General features: G+C 48.2%; 1 protein-coding gene across 1 annotated transcript; it reads right to left on the bottom strand.

The window, feature by feature from the left end:
• Positions 1–3,138: 3,138 nt before the first annotated feature.
• Positions 3,139–14,048, bottom strand: LOC115310010. The gene is made up of 11 exons (XM_042290696.1): positions 13,615–14,048; positions 11,580–11,751; positions 11,353–11,436; positions 10,933–11,278; positions 10,431–10,842; positions 8,634–8,798; positions 8,254–8,440; positions 6,844–7,086; positions 5,330–5,501; positions 5,130–5,275; positions 3,139–5,073 (listed from the first exon to the last, which is right to left on the bottom strand). Exons 4-11 carry the CDS (start codon positions 11,166–11,168, stop codon positions 4,901–4,903), a joined length of 1,734 nt encoding a protein of 577 aa, XP_042146630.1. The 5' UTR covers positions 11,169–11,278; positions 11,353–11,436; positions 11,580–11,751; positions 13,615–14,048; the 3' UTR covers positions 3,139–4,900.
• Positions 14,049–15,246: the final 1,198 nt, after the last annotated feature.

The raw sequence follows: 15,246 nt of genomic DNA, 5'->3' as shown, positions 1-15,246 counted from the left end.
TATAAGAAACTCACTGTTTATTGCAAACTAACCAATTTTTTACTTTACAAACAATGTGTAACAACGATCACAGACTGGAGACGAGGAAATGGGCCAGAGACGTTTTGAAAAGGAGCTCATGGCAAGGAGCTAGTGGCCTGGGAGCGCATGGCCCAGGGCTTGTGCTCGGAACACATGAGATTGACACGTCAGATCGAACTGCTTTGTTGCTTGTGCATAGTGTAAATAAATGTTTGCATCAACGTAACCAACAATGACCACCAGAAGTTCATGCATTTTGTGCGGAAACCCGCTACGTAACGATTCGACGAAGGGAATCTGGTAGACCGAAGCAATACCTATCGAACGACAGAAGCAACGTTCCATCGAGACAAGACTGAAAGGTCATGGACATCCTCAAGAAGAAACGGAAGACTCTGCAAACACAAGTAACTAAACTCCTCAGCGAGGCAAAAGAATTATTTCAGCTGACTCCAGCAGTCATCGATGACCTAGAGATTTTGATTGAGTGCATAAGCCTCTCTCGGGATCAACTCGGCCACGTAGATGCCGCGATCGAGCCTTTGATTACCGAAAGAGACGTGAAAATGGAGTTCACGCAAATCATAGATTATACTGACAAGATTGTCACATGCCTCACGAAGCTCAGAAAGAAGGCGAAGGGCGTGGAGAACAGCCAACGAGCAAGTGGTCCCTCGAACGATTGGAGAGCAACAGCCGTAGAAAGTCAAGCTTCCAAAATTAGAATTTATCAAGTTCAACGGCAACCGGAAGACTTGGCAAGCATTCTGGGAGTGAAACCACAATCCACGAGAATCTGGAACTGACTCCATCGAAAAAGTTCAATTACCTGAGATCAGCGCTTACCGGAGATGGATCAGCTGCCATCCGAAACTACAGCCAACCGCTCAATGCTATGCGGACGCGATCGACCTTCAACAGCAGCGGTTCGGCAAGCAAGAGACTCTGGTACACAACCACATGGAAAGTCTGATGGACATCCAGAAGGTACCACTACAGGGCAATGCCCGAACCCTGCGTCGTTTGTACGACAGTCTTCAGGCGCACATCTGGGGACTTGGAGTACTGGGTGTGGGCGAGGAATCCTACTGCGCCATGCTCTACTCGCTCCTACTGCGAGCACTACCGAAGGACATGTCCCTGGATTACAACCGGAAGATGTCGTTGGAGGACACCAAGAACGCCACCGCAGTGACGGGCACCAGTCCCGAGTCTCCAACAGAGAATGTTCATCTAAGAGCTCTACAGACTCTACTCAAATTTATTCGAGTTGAAGTCGAGAGCTGGGAAAGGACGTCAGAGGAACAAGAGGACGACTTTGGCGGTAAGCCTGCAATTCGTTTCCCTAAACAAGAACTGCCGAAGAAACTTTCAAACTACACAAACCTTCGAAACTCTACCGCAGCGGCCTTGTATGGCAAGACTGAAGGCTTAGAGTGTTAGTTCTGCAAATCCGAAGAACACGCCACACCTGACTGCAACGCCAATATTGAGCTCACTGAGAAAAAAAAAACAAAGATTACAGGCTGGCAACAGATGCTTTCGTTGCACAAAAGCAAACCACACGGCGAGAATGTGCCGAAGCACGCCGTGTTGCACCAGGTGTCAAGGATGGCATGCGCCTACTATGTGTGACCCGGATTACGTACTGGAACGACTTTTCGCGGTGAATAAAACAGAAAGCGAAGATAAAACACCGGTCAGTCTTCAGATCAATGGAAAGAACTGCAAGCCAGCAGTGTTCTTGCAGACGGTGACCGCATGGGCCGAGAACAAAAACAAAAGAAGACTATCCCGAATTCTTTTTGACAGCAGCAGTCAACGTTCCTTCATTACGGAGGAGCTGTCCCAGAGACTTGGTTGCAAACAACTCGGGATGGAGATCCTCACGTTCGGCGTGTTCAGAGGCGAAAGCACCGAACGTATGTTTCGCAGGGTGCAGCTTACTTTGCGGGACCAACGGTACTACAAAAAATATGAAATCGACATGCTAGAAACACCTACCATCTGCGAACAAAATCTCCCGAGCCCAGATTAATCCATCGCCGCGACATTAAAGGAGCTCGGTTGCTTAGTAGGAGTTGCCATGACCGGACTGGAACATCGGGGCATCGATATCCTGCTTGGCCCGGATCACTACTGGGAGTACATCATTGGAAAGATTCACCGACAGAGGAAGCTTGACTGCAGTGCAGCCCGTATTCGGATGGGCGGTTCAGGGACGAAAAGGGTCAAGCTCCCCGGTTATTAGTTGCTCCAGGGTGGTCATGCGGAGAACGGCGGTCCAAGAGCCCGAACCCATGCCAAGCCTCAAGCAATTCTGGGAACTTCAGAGGATGGGTGTCATCGACGCATCGGTGGACGATCCTTCGGACAACGATGTCATGCGAGACTCCGAAACTATGATCGCCAAGACCTATGGGAGGTGCGAAGTCGGCCTTCCATAGAGGGCAGACATCAGGTTGGCAAATGACAAGGTTGCTGGAATGCCACAGAAGAACTGCAATGTGTGACATGGCACCACCTGCCGGGAAAGGAGAACCCCGCCGACCTCATGTCACGAGGTCTGACCACCTTGGATTGGTCTCCACTCCACTCTGTTGTTCGGGGACCAGTTGGTTGCCGCTGCCAGCTAAAGAATGGCCCAAGGAGAAGCGCGAGGAGCCACCTCGATATAAGCTCGAGGAGAGGGGACCGAGAGCTGACATATTGGACATTTCAACACCATCTGCAACGTTGCTTGATGTCACCGCATTCAGCTCAGCTTCAAAACTCAACAGAACAAGAGTGTGGATGTTTCGATTCCTTCACAACGTTAGGTCAACGGGAAAACAATCGGGGCCTCTGACTGCAGAGGAAATCCAAGGAGCGCGGACATATTGGCTAAAAGCTAATATCGGCGTTTGCCGCCAAGCTTCGACGTGCGACCAGCAGAACCGAGACCCCATCCACTTCTCCTCTTCGAGACTTCAGTAGTTTCATCAACCAAGAGGTAGTGCTTCGCATAAGAGGGCGACTCCGATCGAACAACATGACATACGATGAACGAAACCCTATCGTACTACTGAAAGAGCATCGATATTCCACGGTACTTGTGATCGACGCTCACAGGATGGTGTTACACGCAGGAGCAAGACACACTCCAGTCCAGCTCCGCGAGAGGTATTGGATCCTTCGGGGTACGAGAGCTGGTGAAGAAGATGCTGCGCTGTGTGTAACGTGCCAGCGATTTAGTGCTATTCCGGCGAGTGCTCCAGTGCTCCAGCGGGACCTCTGCTGCGTACGAGAACGACGCAGGCTGAACCTTTCGAGGTAGTTGGTGTAGATTTTGCAGGACTGCTGTACATACAGGCAAAGGACGTCGTACATCACGCTGTTCACTTGTCCAGTGGCGCGGGTGGTCCACTTGGAGCTCGTACCAGACGTTTCAACGAGAAGTTTTCTTGTAGCTGCCCGTAAGTTTGTGTCATGGAGGGGACTTTGCCGCATCATCTACTCAAACAATGCGCTAACCTTCAAGCGAGCCTCCAGAGACCTGGCAGAACTTCGGAAGATCCTACGACACTCAGAAGTGGTGAATCACTTCGCCAATGCAACCATCGAGGGGAGTTTTATTGTTGAGCGTGCTCCTTGGTGGGGAGGATTCTACGAGCGACTGGTTTGATACGTGAAGGTGGGACTAAGAAAAGTGATCGGGAGAAAAACTATGAACGCAGCAGAAGAGTTGTCCACAGTCCTATGCGAAATTGAGGCGATGCTAAATTCTTGTCCCCCAACATTCGTTTACAATGAGCTTGACGAAGGCCAGCCGCTCACACCGACTAGCTTTTTCAGGGGAGGACGACTGACAGCACTTCCAGTGGCTGAAAGAGAAGACTTTGCGTCGTCTCCAGAGATGCTCCGAGAAATATGGAAACAAAGGAAAGCATTCTTTAACAGACTCTGGGTAACGGGAGGTCAGACTACCCGAGAGAACTTCGATCTGCCCTTGAAACAAAAGGCCAGCAATCGCCACGTCTGGAGGTGGGCGGGCTCGTCCTTCTGAAGGAACAGCTCCCACGTTTACTCCGGAAGATAGGAAGAGTTGAAAAGGTTTTCTGTGGGCGAGACGGCAGGATTTGTGCGTGTATAGTGCGCCCGGACAGGGGCAGTCTTCTGAAAAGACCAACTTCTCTATCCGCTAGAGATAACAAATTTAAAATGGGGTAACACCCATTCGGTGGGGAGTCTGTACCAACAATCGGAGACCTAAGACGAGAAAATGGGCCACAGACGTTTTGAAAAGGAGCTCGTGGCAAGGGGCTGGCGACCGGGGGCTCGTGCTCGGAACAGATGCGATTGACACGTCAGATCGAACTGCTTTGCTGCTTGTGCATAGTGTAAATAAATGTTTCAAGTTCCTGCACAATGTACTGTCAGGGAAAAATGATATGCAAACAGAGGAGCGCGTGGCTTGCGGTACAGGTTGCGCTGCCTGGAAGTGAGCCTAGGGGCGAAGGTGCGTGGCCTACTCCGATATGTTTATGCTCTCCGCTTGGCGCTCCCTAAGCTTCATCAGTGCGTCTCTTAGTGCACTGAAAGCTACCACCTCTATCTTTGCTCGCTCCGAGAGAGTGCGCGCTTTAGCTGCTACAAGCAGCAAGCTTCCTTGTGCCGCATGCGCCGAGTGAGCAAAGATAGTGGTGATAGCTTTCAGTGCACTAAGAGGCGCACTGCTGAAGCTTGGGGAGTGCCGAGCGAAGGGCGTAAACTCATCGGGTAGGCCATGCACCCTCGCCCCTAGGCTCGCTTCCAGGCGGCGCAGCTTGTACCGCAAGCCACGCGCTCTTCTGTTCGCATTTGATTTTTCCCCGACAGTACATGTTCCTTCAGCTTCAGCTTAGCAGTTGAACCGGGAACGGTGGTTAGAGATGAGCAGGTCCTTGTTGGGGCGTTCATATCCACTGGACAGAGTTGGGGGAGCCTCGACACAGTTGGCCTTTCGTGCAGCTCGGTACGACGGGTAGTGGCAATTGAGGGCAAGGGTTTCCTTCATGAGCTCTTGTACATAGGCTGAAATTAAGACTAGATGTTAGAAGCTGGTAGTTGTACTCGTTTTGACATCTTACCGTATGTGCAGGGCCCTTTCATGGGAGATGCAATCGGCCTCTTTGTTTGTTTAGGCCGCTTGACCAGGAACCTTTTTTTGCCTTCCTTAGTAGTCGCCTGTGGCCTGTCGCTGTTTTCGTTGAAATGCAGCGCTGCCACAAAGACTCTGAAAAGTGAAGACTTTAGCGGGCACATGCAAACAATTGGTTAGCTTGCATACCTTGCCTGCATGCTCTCGTAACCGAAGTGTGTCGACTTCGGTGCGAACTGGTTCACAGTGCTGTGAAAGCACTCAGTTGCATAGGTTTGCGCTGAGGTTGAGAGCTGCGGGATGTCCTTCAGCAGTGGCTTTGACAGCACGATGCTCTTTAGCTTGTCGTGTGCCTGAAGTCCTGGATAAAGTAGGACACTTGTATTACAGACTGTGTGGTTTCAAATCTGCTATTACAACAATAACACTAAGGCTCATAAGAAAAAGTAGTAGTTTTGTGTAATTAAATTAAAAATATATGATATCCAGAGGTTAATAAAAGGGTTAGAGCTGATGAGAACAGATTAAATTGGGTAAGTTTAATAGGCTGCTACCAGTCCTGCTTACTGCCTGTGTTTATGATGCCTAGATTTTTTTATCGAATAGACCAAGCGATGCCGATTTTAATTTTGCAAAGGCATGATGCACCAAATCGTCATGCTTGGTTGACTCGTGTGCCCGAACATGTAAGTACAGGTCCCAGCGGTCCGTATAAACACCGCGCGGTAACGATGCACGCGGAAGAAAGCTGAAGCTACCACCTATCGGCTCACTCCCCTCTACCAGCAGTCATAGGTTCTTCCCTGGCTGCCACACGGACTAACCAGTATAGAGAGCCAGTAAACTTGCCACATTCATAATCAGACACCTTGAAACTAAGAACCAGTACAACAACTTGGTTGAAATTGTTAAAGAATTCAACCTGAGGCCAATTCAAAAGTTTTATGTGTGAGCAAATTGCGGTTCCACTAGAAAAGGCACACCAGGGCCCGTTTGCTTGAAGCGCTAACTATGGCTACAAGTTGACTGCAGTACCTAGGCGAGGGATTTTGAAATCACGCGACTGGCTCGGTAGAGATGCGGGGAAACATGGCAGTGCCCCGGTGAGTTAGCGCTGCTCGATTTGGAACTAATATGTCGTTGTAGCTGCAGTATCGGGTGCGTTAATCAGCAACGAATGGTGCAGGAGCCTTCACTTTGCCTTACCTCACTTAAATCGCAAAGCATGAGCAATGACCTTGCCACATTTTTTAGTCTTTCCATTCTGGCCATTTCTAAGCCTAAATGAATGCGATAATTGTCAGCATGGCAACGTCTTTGGAAAACGGATTGCCTTGACTGAATCGGCCGGGTATTCATACCACACAAAAGCAGACAGCGTCGCAGCAGACCTTTTTCTAAATACCCAAGCATTGAGGAGAACGCTGAAAGTGTAATTCTATGGTCCACGAGCGCTGGTCTTCCTCTTATAAACGATTCAATGTAAATAATCATAAGGCTTTGACAAGCATGCGTGCAAGGCAAAATTTGTTTTAGACTTGTGGGCAGACCAGCATGTCTGCCCACATCTCATTGCGCAATGTGTGGCACTGCTATCGGCCGGACCTGTTTGTTTGCAAACATGAGTTGGTGTATACTTCACAGCATCACTTGGTATGAAACACTAACATGTCAACACTGTTAATATGCTGTGGTCTACTTGCCCTCAGGAAGCCACTTTTTCTTCCCCAGGTCTCCGTGCCGGCACCTTGGATACAGGGGGTCGGCATGTTCGTGCAAGTCAGCCACGTGTCCCACCAGGGAAGTCCACTTAGGAAGGATCTCCTCTGGCGCTCCATCGCTGGATTCCGCACACCAATAGAGGTGCTTGACAGTTGCCTGCACCCAGTCTTGGAGTCCCACAAGGGATTTGAGTTTCCCAGCTGAGACCATGCGTTTCTTGATGCCTGAAAAATGAAGCATTGTATTCATTCTGCTAAGCACCAAGCTTACATTGCCAGAAACAACAGCTTGACAAAATAAAGAGTTCATAATTATGAACACCAAAAACAAGAAAAACCCAATCCTGCCCCATTTTCTCAAGTATAAAAAAAACATGGCGATACCTCACTCTAGGACACTTTACTTTTTAGACGCTTTCGTCGAGTGTAAAGTTTGTGCCTGCTGTCTTCGTAGCTGCGCAAATAGTTACGGGACGGAAGAAACATCAAAACCCAAGCAGTTTGGGCTCCAAGTCGGCATGCGCATGGCCTGGTGAGCGAGATCGTTCCCAACCGCTCTGGGGACGCCATCTCGCCCAACCTTGCCAACCGCGACCGGACCCTGAGGCCGAAAGGCTCTGGCACAGCCAGGAACGGCACGGAGGTTGGAGCTCCTCTTTCTGCCTAGCATGCAGTGCTCAGAGCTATCGGCGTCTGTCCTTGCACTGAAGGCTCTAGGGACTCCTTCGGACACGAAGGTCCTATTTCGCGAGGCCTGGACAAGGGCCGCTTTACCGAGCAGATTTGCTATATGTCGCTCACATAGTTTGACAATAAAAGCTTGCGGTTCTTCTCTGGAGAAAATATTGCGGGCGACCACACGGACTGCTCTCCGCCGCCGCCGAGGGTGGCTGCCGCCATGTTCTCAGCTGTTCGCTTGCTCCCAGAGCGGGTGCCTTCCCATAATCCTCCCCGATCCAAATTGCGATGGAACCTCCATTTACATGTTTTGAATAAATGTGCATTCGCCATCTCAATCCACCTCTGTCTAGCGACTTGAATGCGATGCGCTCTCCCTACTGTATTGTTTGTTTACATCACCGCATTGAATGCGACAACTGGATTCGATGCGACTAAGCCGCATTCATGTAAACACGGCTTATGTTTCAGCTTATATTGTACTGCAGCGAAAACTAGAAGCGCAAGCTCATGGCCTTGGCAGCTGCTCCTGCTGCACGAGAGCTTGTGCCGCCGAGCAGTTGCCATACAGCAAGGAGCTCCCGCTTGTAGCCTTTCCTGCAGTGCAACATACGCAGAAACAAAGTATAGTGACAGGCAAGGGTAGGAGTGTTCTGCAATTAAATGTTTTTTTTGTTTTTGCATAACCTGGAACCCCGATTACTTATGGCTCACCTTTTGCAACGTGCCAGCAGTCGAACATGTGCCGAATCTGGGGGTACCACTTGGCAAGGAATGACTTGATCATGGAGTGGCGATCAGTGATGATTCCTCCCACAGTCAATCCATTGGCTTCACAAATCAGTAGAGTCCTTTTCAGGCCCTCGAGCTCCATTGCCCAGCTGCCCTTCGTTTCGTTGGACTGAAGTGACAAATAAAACATTGCATTATCACACCGAACATGAAGTACCCAAAACGAAGTCAACTAGAGCTGTTGAATGAGACAACCCATGTCTGAAACAAGTTGTTTTCGCCATTCATTTTCAATTAATTACAGAAAGGTTTCATTCCAGAAGAACAGAAGCATCAGAACATTTATAGCAGGGGAAATTTACCTGCACTGTTTCCACATGGAGAACCTTCTTCGTTGACACGTCGACGACGGTGTACGTTCCATATTTTGCTGAGTGCCCGGGGGAGTCTGACCGCCCATCACCAGCGAGGACCAGTTCTCGTCCACTTGCTTGCTCGAAGAGCTCGTTTTGTTTCCTGTTCCACACCTGGAAGTTTATTTGCAAAGACTTTTGTAAACAAACATAAATCCTGAACATGCTTTTCATTTCACCTATAAGTATACTGCAAGCTTCTTTTCTTTATGTGAACGTCCATGGAAGTTCAGCATTTAAGTTTGAATCCCAGTAAATGCGATCAAAGCATTGACAAATTGTAATTCGTCTTTCTTTCTTTTCAAAATGAGGGGATGAAATGCTCCGAGTCGTGAGTATAAATATTGAAGGCACATATGCACTACTAGGTAGATTGGCAAAACACTTTTTTACTTTCTATTATCTATGCAAGGGCTAGTTGATGAATAGCTTTTGACATTTTCCGTATTGAAACTCAAGAAGCATAGTTTTGCACTTATTTAGGTCGCATACACCCCTGCCTGCTCAGGTCTTGTTCCCCTCGTAGCAATCAACAAGGACAGTTTGGCTGCCGAGGAGCCGCCTTCTCAAGAGCGGGCTCGTTTTTTTAACCTTGAAGAAATGCCACCCCGTATAAAAAATAGAGTACTCGCCGATTAATCTTTACGATCGGCCTGGGAAACATTTATTTTTGATTCTTTTACTTATTCCCCAAATCAAAATCTGCCCTTTACACTGTACACTTATCCAGTAGGTGCAATCAGTCACGAAGCAGGAGAATAAGAACTAATTAAAAACGTTGCCTCCACGTTTAGAGCTTGAAGTATGTGCCATGAACCCTGTATATACTTGCTTTGCCCACACAGTTGGTACCTTTCCACCCCAGGAGTGTGGTAAAAATAGGTGCAGAGGAACAGAGGACATCTCAGCTCTCCCTATTTACAATATTTTCCAGCACATAAGTTGTTTCTTTCCTCAAATTCCTGTCACTGCATCTTACACAGAGGTGCGACTTACACCGCTTTTTTTTGCAAGTATAAGCCATAGCTGTGCAAGGCCGTATCAAAGTTACAACAAAGGAGAATCGGCAGAGCCTGTAGTTTGTATGGCATCGCACAGACCTAGATCCATTAGATGTAGCCTCGGGTGCTGCAGTGTATTGAATCGTACAGACCTAGATCCATTAGATGTGGCCTTCGGGTCGGCGGATCAGCTTTTCCTTACAATTGGAACCTTGGCAATATGCCGGCTTCCAGGAGAGCTTACAGCCGGCCATATCAGAACAAATTTCCCACGGTAGTTCGCAAGAACATTGAAGCTGGCTCTTACTTGTGCTTATATTACAATATACATATGACAGCTTATCAATGCAGTTTTGCCTTGCAGCCCGTATAAAGATGTGCCACCTATAGACGTTTGCAAGTACGGCCTCGGGGCGCCGCCACCTTGCCCAGTTGGAGTGCACTTGGGCGCATTAAATTCGATTACGATGCCTCACTAAGGTGTCGTAATCAGACTGGCCGCGCCCAAGCACAACCCAACTCGGCAAGATGGAGGCACCCTGAAGACGCACTTGCAAACATGTATATATCAAGCTTTTTGTAAAAACAGCCGTTTATAGGAGCGTGTGACTTGTAGACAGAAACATATGGTGCTTCCTACGCATGTACTACACCATTCAGGATCCCATAGGAGTGCTGAGCCTGAAATATTGGCACCTAAAATACACCTCTCACAGGAAAGGAAAAGCTTGAAAACGTGCCATACCTGTCTGATCGCTGGTAGAAGGAAGGCACCCTGAATCTTAAAGTATGTCTCGTACGATAAACAGGGCACGCCCATCTGGTGGAGGAGCCTTAGCACTTTTTTGACGATGCTCCCAGAGAAGAGCGTTGCTGCAGCTAGGAGCACATCGCCCAGGGCCCTCCTATTCACTGATGGTTGGCTGGTCCAGGTGTGTTGGTGGCCATTGTTGCACATTCTGTGCACCCGGAGACATGTCCCTCTGATCTTCTTCTCTGTGATGCGGCACAGTGCAGTGCACTCGGGACAATTACCTAGTAGCTCGTCCAAACAAGACTCGAAAACAATAAACTTTCGTTCCGAGACGTAGTCGATGCTTTTGCTGCTCTCATGCTGACTGAGTGCGCTGTCAGATGCAGTGTTCTGCTGTGCATCCCTGGAATAAAAAAAGAAAAGAAAAAAGCAACCTCTTACACACCCTCTCATACTCGTCACTAAAGATGACATATATCCGACTGATACCAACCTCAGAAAGCCGGTGTCGGACATCATCATGAGGAAGCTAGCGTCAGAGGGGAGGTATAGGCTGTCTGCTTCCACGTGTGGCTCTGGCAGCTCCGTGGGACACTCTTCAACAGACTCTTCCTGGCCTGCACTGGGCAGCTCATTGTTTATTGTTGGCAGCTGTGGTGGGTCCGGTGGTGGAGCTGGTTGTCTGCGCACTGGCGGCTGCGGCGACAGAGTCAGCCCTTCAGGCAACATCCAATCCAATGGAGCCTGGGGGACATGATTTGGTGAGGAGCATCGTGGTGTCACGAGGACAGGATTCGTTTGGGACTTTCGTGATGAAGTCTTCAAGGTGACTTGTATGCCTGTGCCATCATAACGTGTTACAACGATCTGAACAATGCTGCCTTCTGTGAAATTTCTTCTTGCAGATACATACCTCGATTTCTGTAGATGCCCGAGGTCTACGTAGCAGCGTTCCGAAGGTCAGGTTGAGCCTGTTTGGCATTACTGATGGAGGGGGCTGTTCACAGCAGAGGAAATAAAGTGTCTTTCAAAACAAAATCATCCTTGGCTCATGTAATCAGCAATAGGCTAGATTACCCTAATTTGGCAGAATTCAGTACTAAAATATGTCAGCCGAGTAGTTTCAATTGGCGCACATACCTGAGCTCGAACAAGGTTCTTCGATGCCAGCATTTGCATCATGCATTGGTTCATGTCCAGAGTCAGGAGCTTGCTCAGTGTCGTCACCAGAAGGGGTTGACGATGTGCTGACTTCTTCAGCGATGAGTGTGGCCTTTGCTTGTGCCGGTGCCTCCAGCAATTCAGCAATTATCTATAAATGATAGGCATAAAAACTTACAACATGCAAACAAACACACTGTCAATATGCTGCTAACACCCAGGTTCTGCTCAAATGAGGGTGACTGGCCCAAGCCCTTATCTTCGTTAGGCTCATGTCACTCTGTGTACCCTCCTCATCTTGACTTTGCTTGAACTGGTAAGCAAATCACACCGTCAAGTGCACAGTCATGAACACTAAGATGAAACGGTCGAATGACGACCGAGGTTAATTAGTGGCCTTGCCTCGAGTCGAGAAATTGAACAACACTTGTAATAACCTCTTGATTGGGGTGCAATTGTCATAAATGGCCAGCTGGTGTTCTTAGTGAACTTTATAAATAAACACCACATTCCGCGAGATTAAGACAGAGTAACTCAGCAAAAGATTTCGCAGTGTTTATTTTTGTTCTAAATTGGCACGCGTTTAGCAGCATCTATTTTTGGCACTAGAATTGATTTTTGCTGCAATTTAATTCCATACACCACCAGGTTTTTAGGCATTCTCAGCACTTGTCGACGTGAAGCATTACTGCGAGCATGTATTCAATGTATGGGAAGAACATAGACGAAACAAGATCTTATAAACCGGCACACTGTTTACAAAAAAGCCTGCATTTGCCCACACCAGGTGTGGGGACTGTGCGAACGCAGAAACCGAATTCACGTGAAGTGAAGCCTCTGCGCCTGCGCAGTGCCGTCAAGAGTGCCACCGCAGCTGCGTGACGTCAGGGCCGCGTGTTGGTCTATAACTAAGATATCGTCATAGTAATCAGAAATATAAACAAGGGGTGGAAATATGTACCATAACAAGGTTCTCATTAAAAAAAACTGCAGCGCTCTTTTTCATTTATTTTCCGCAGTTGAGAGAAACTGCCTTCCAGGTTAACACTGAACAGATGAAGCGACAGCAGCTTGACCACCTCATCAGGGAGAGCAGACCAGAGAGGAAAATGAGTTTTCCAAAACAGAATGATGTATACAGGCACACTTTTCTAAATGGCGTGGCACTCATACTGTGAGTACCCTATTCCGAAATTCAACAGCATCTCCTTATGCGCCACAATGAAGAATAGCACATGCTCAAGATGCCGCGGAGTTTGCACATCCTGCTCAAGCTCGGAATATACCCGCTGCAAACCAAAAGGAAGTATGTAGATCATCAATTAACCACATTCTCCCAGGAATGGTTCAGCTCGGTCCTATGTGCCATTTTCAGGTAGCCCAAATCAAAATTCGATATTTATTGGTTTATGCCAAATTTCTCAAATTAAAATTAGCTGGCATTTATCAGTAGTAATAAAGATAAATACCAGCCTTCACAACTGAGCCAAAGGTGCCGGCGCAAGCTCGTAGCTTCAAAGCAAGTTTCTAGCAAATGAGCCCGAAAACCGAGTGCCATCGCCGCAGCTACTATACTCCGTTTCACCTTATGTTGTACCGCAACGAAGGCAAGAATCGCGAGCTCACAGCGTAGGCAGCTGCCTACGCTGTGAGCTCGCAGGAAAGGCTACAAGCTCGAGCTTGTAGCCTTTCCTGCGGTACATCATAAGGTGAAACAGAGTATAGCTGCAGTCTCGCCATGTACACGATACCGACAGTGGAGCACCTGCGATTGGCGGCAACCTTTCGTCCGGCTAAGGGCACGATAGCGAACACGGATATAGTACACACTTACCCTGCGCGACGCTGCTAGCGAAAACGCGATCTCGGCGTTTCTCCGCGCTCGTCCTCAAAGGCGAGTTAGCAGGCTTGCGCTAACAGCGTCGCGCAATGTACTACGCTAATCTCACGACCACTCGCATTCGTGCTTTCCTCTCAGAAACAAGCAGAAAAATATTTTAGTAACTGCGCTCACCTCTTTCCGTCGCCGTTTTTCCACGGCGCCGCTGTGCCGCTCTCGCTTGCGTTTTCGCGTGAAGAGCGATGGCACCACGTCAGGCTTCAAATAGGCCTGTTTTACAGGCAAGCCCAGACTTTGCAGCAACTTCGGGCTCGTCTTGTAGTCCTCGTCTTCGAAGTGCTCCGTGCAAAGACAATCGCCTTTGGCGGGCTTCCATGTTGGCTGGGAAGGACGGGCCGCGCGAATCCACAGCTTCCGCAACGTGGGCTCACTCGGAAACTTGTGCGCAGGCCTGCCGCTGTAACATACGCTGTTCGAGCAGTCTTGTGCAGCGCAGTACCGCGGCATAATTATTGAAGAAACTGGATCAGAATGAGGAACACTCGGCGCGGTTCTCCATTAGGACTGCAGCGGGACAACCGAGTCTGCCAAGGAGCGAGAGGTCTGTGACGTCAGTTCCGCTAGGGCTCCTCCGCGGTGGCGTCAATCGCGCCGGCGGCTTCCGGCCGACGGATTGCTCGAACGCGGCTCTTCAATCAAAGAAATATAATAATCCGATCACCATCCCTTGGTATGGTCTTGATTTTTAGGTATAGTAACGTCCCGGGCAGCTCGTCCGGGGCTTATTTTGAAAAGTTCAGATATCGGTTCAGTATCCCTTTAAAGGCGTACTCCGGCCGTTTTTCGAGCTACTTAAACAAATTGCATTTTCCGACTGCCCGGACTTCAGTCGTCACGGTATGCTATTTATTTTCTCGAAATTCAAAATAGCAATTGAGAAAACCGTAAATGAAGATGGTGCCCAAACCATCATTCAAATTTTCGCGCGCTCTTCAGTGGTATGACGTCACATATGTTACAGACTTTCAGGTCGTGTATGTAGTCTTAAACAGAGTATGCCGAGTGTTATTTGCGCGATTCTCAGTGAATCAGTTACCAAACATTCTTTTCCCACCATCAAACGTCTTGTAATCACTTGGGAACATGGCTTACTGCCCACTTTATACCATTTCTGTCGTCACACTTCAATGTGTCCAGTAGGGGCTCCCGATTCGAGAAACACGATGAAAACGAAATTCGAAAATTCAATAACTTCGCAAATTTTTTTCCTTTTCACACAAAACTTGGGGAACTCGTAGAGCCATGTCTATCGTAGTGTTGAGCCTATTTTGAGGCAAATCAGCGACCATGAAAAAATCGCCGGAGTACCCCCTTAAGAAAACACCAGTGTTGGACAAAATACTCCATAAAAGTATTTAAGTTACTAAATACCTGCTTCATAAAGTATTTAAACTACTACTGAAGTTACCTTCACTGTAAAGTATCTTGAGTAGAGTACAAATACTTAGAAATGTAATTCAATTCCTTTTGAAGATACTTCCGCATTGCGTAATTTGTATCAACGTCAGTGACAGCAACAATTATATAGTTGCACAAATCTGGTTTACCAGAATAGTTTATTAGCACGTAACAACACAAAACGAAAAAAAAAGAGCATCGTAGTGCTTCTTCATGCAGTCAAACTATTGGGGAGGAGAGCGAACAGTCACGCCTCTAGCGGTGCGCTTCAGCTGTGGGGTCGACAAACCGTATTTTCTTGTTTGTTTTTGATTCGAGAAATGGAAGATGACGATTCGAAGGCCGCTC

Source organism: Ixodes scapularis, unplaced genomic scaffold (assembly GCF_016920785.2).
Source record: "Ixodes scapularis isolate PalLabHiFi unplaced genomic scaffold, ASM1692078v2 PGA_scaffold1__304_contigs__length_218370807, whole genome shotgun sequence".
NCBI lineage: Eukaryota > Metazoa > Arthropoda > Arachnida > Ixodida > Ixodidae > Ixodes > Ixodes scapularis.
The sequence above is the reverse complement of the archived record's forward strand: the minus strand, read 5'-3'. Positions and strand labels throughout refer to the sequence as shown.

Bases quoted from the DNA above. Each gene is read 5' to 3' on its own strand.
- LOC115310010 (XM_042290696.1), bottom strand. From the start codon at position 11,168: ATGTTGCCTGAAGGGCTGACTCTGTCGCCGCAGCCGCCAGTGCGCAGA. The intron at 8,441-8,633 runs GTAAATTTCCCC...TTGTCACTTCAG, and splicing joins TCCATGTGGAAACAGTGCAG to TCCAACGAAACGAAGGGCAG. The intron at 7,087-8,253 runs GTGAGCCATAAG...TTCATTTTTCAG, and splicing joins CTGCTGGCACGTTGCAAAAG to GCATCAAGAAACGCATGGTC.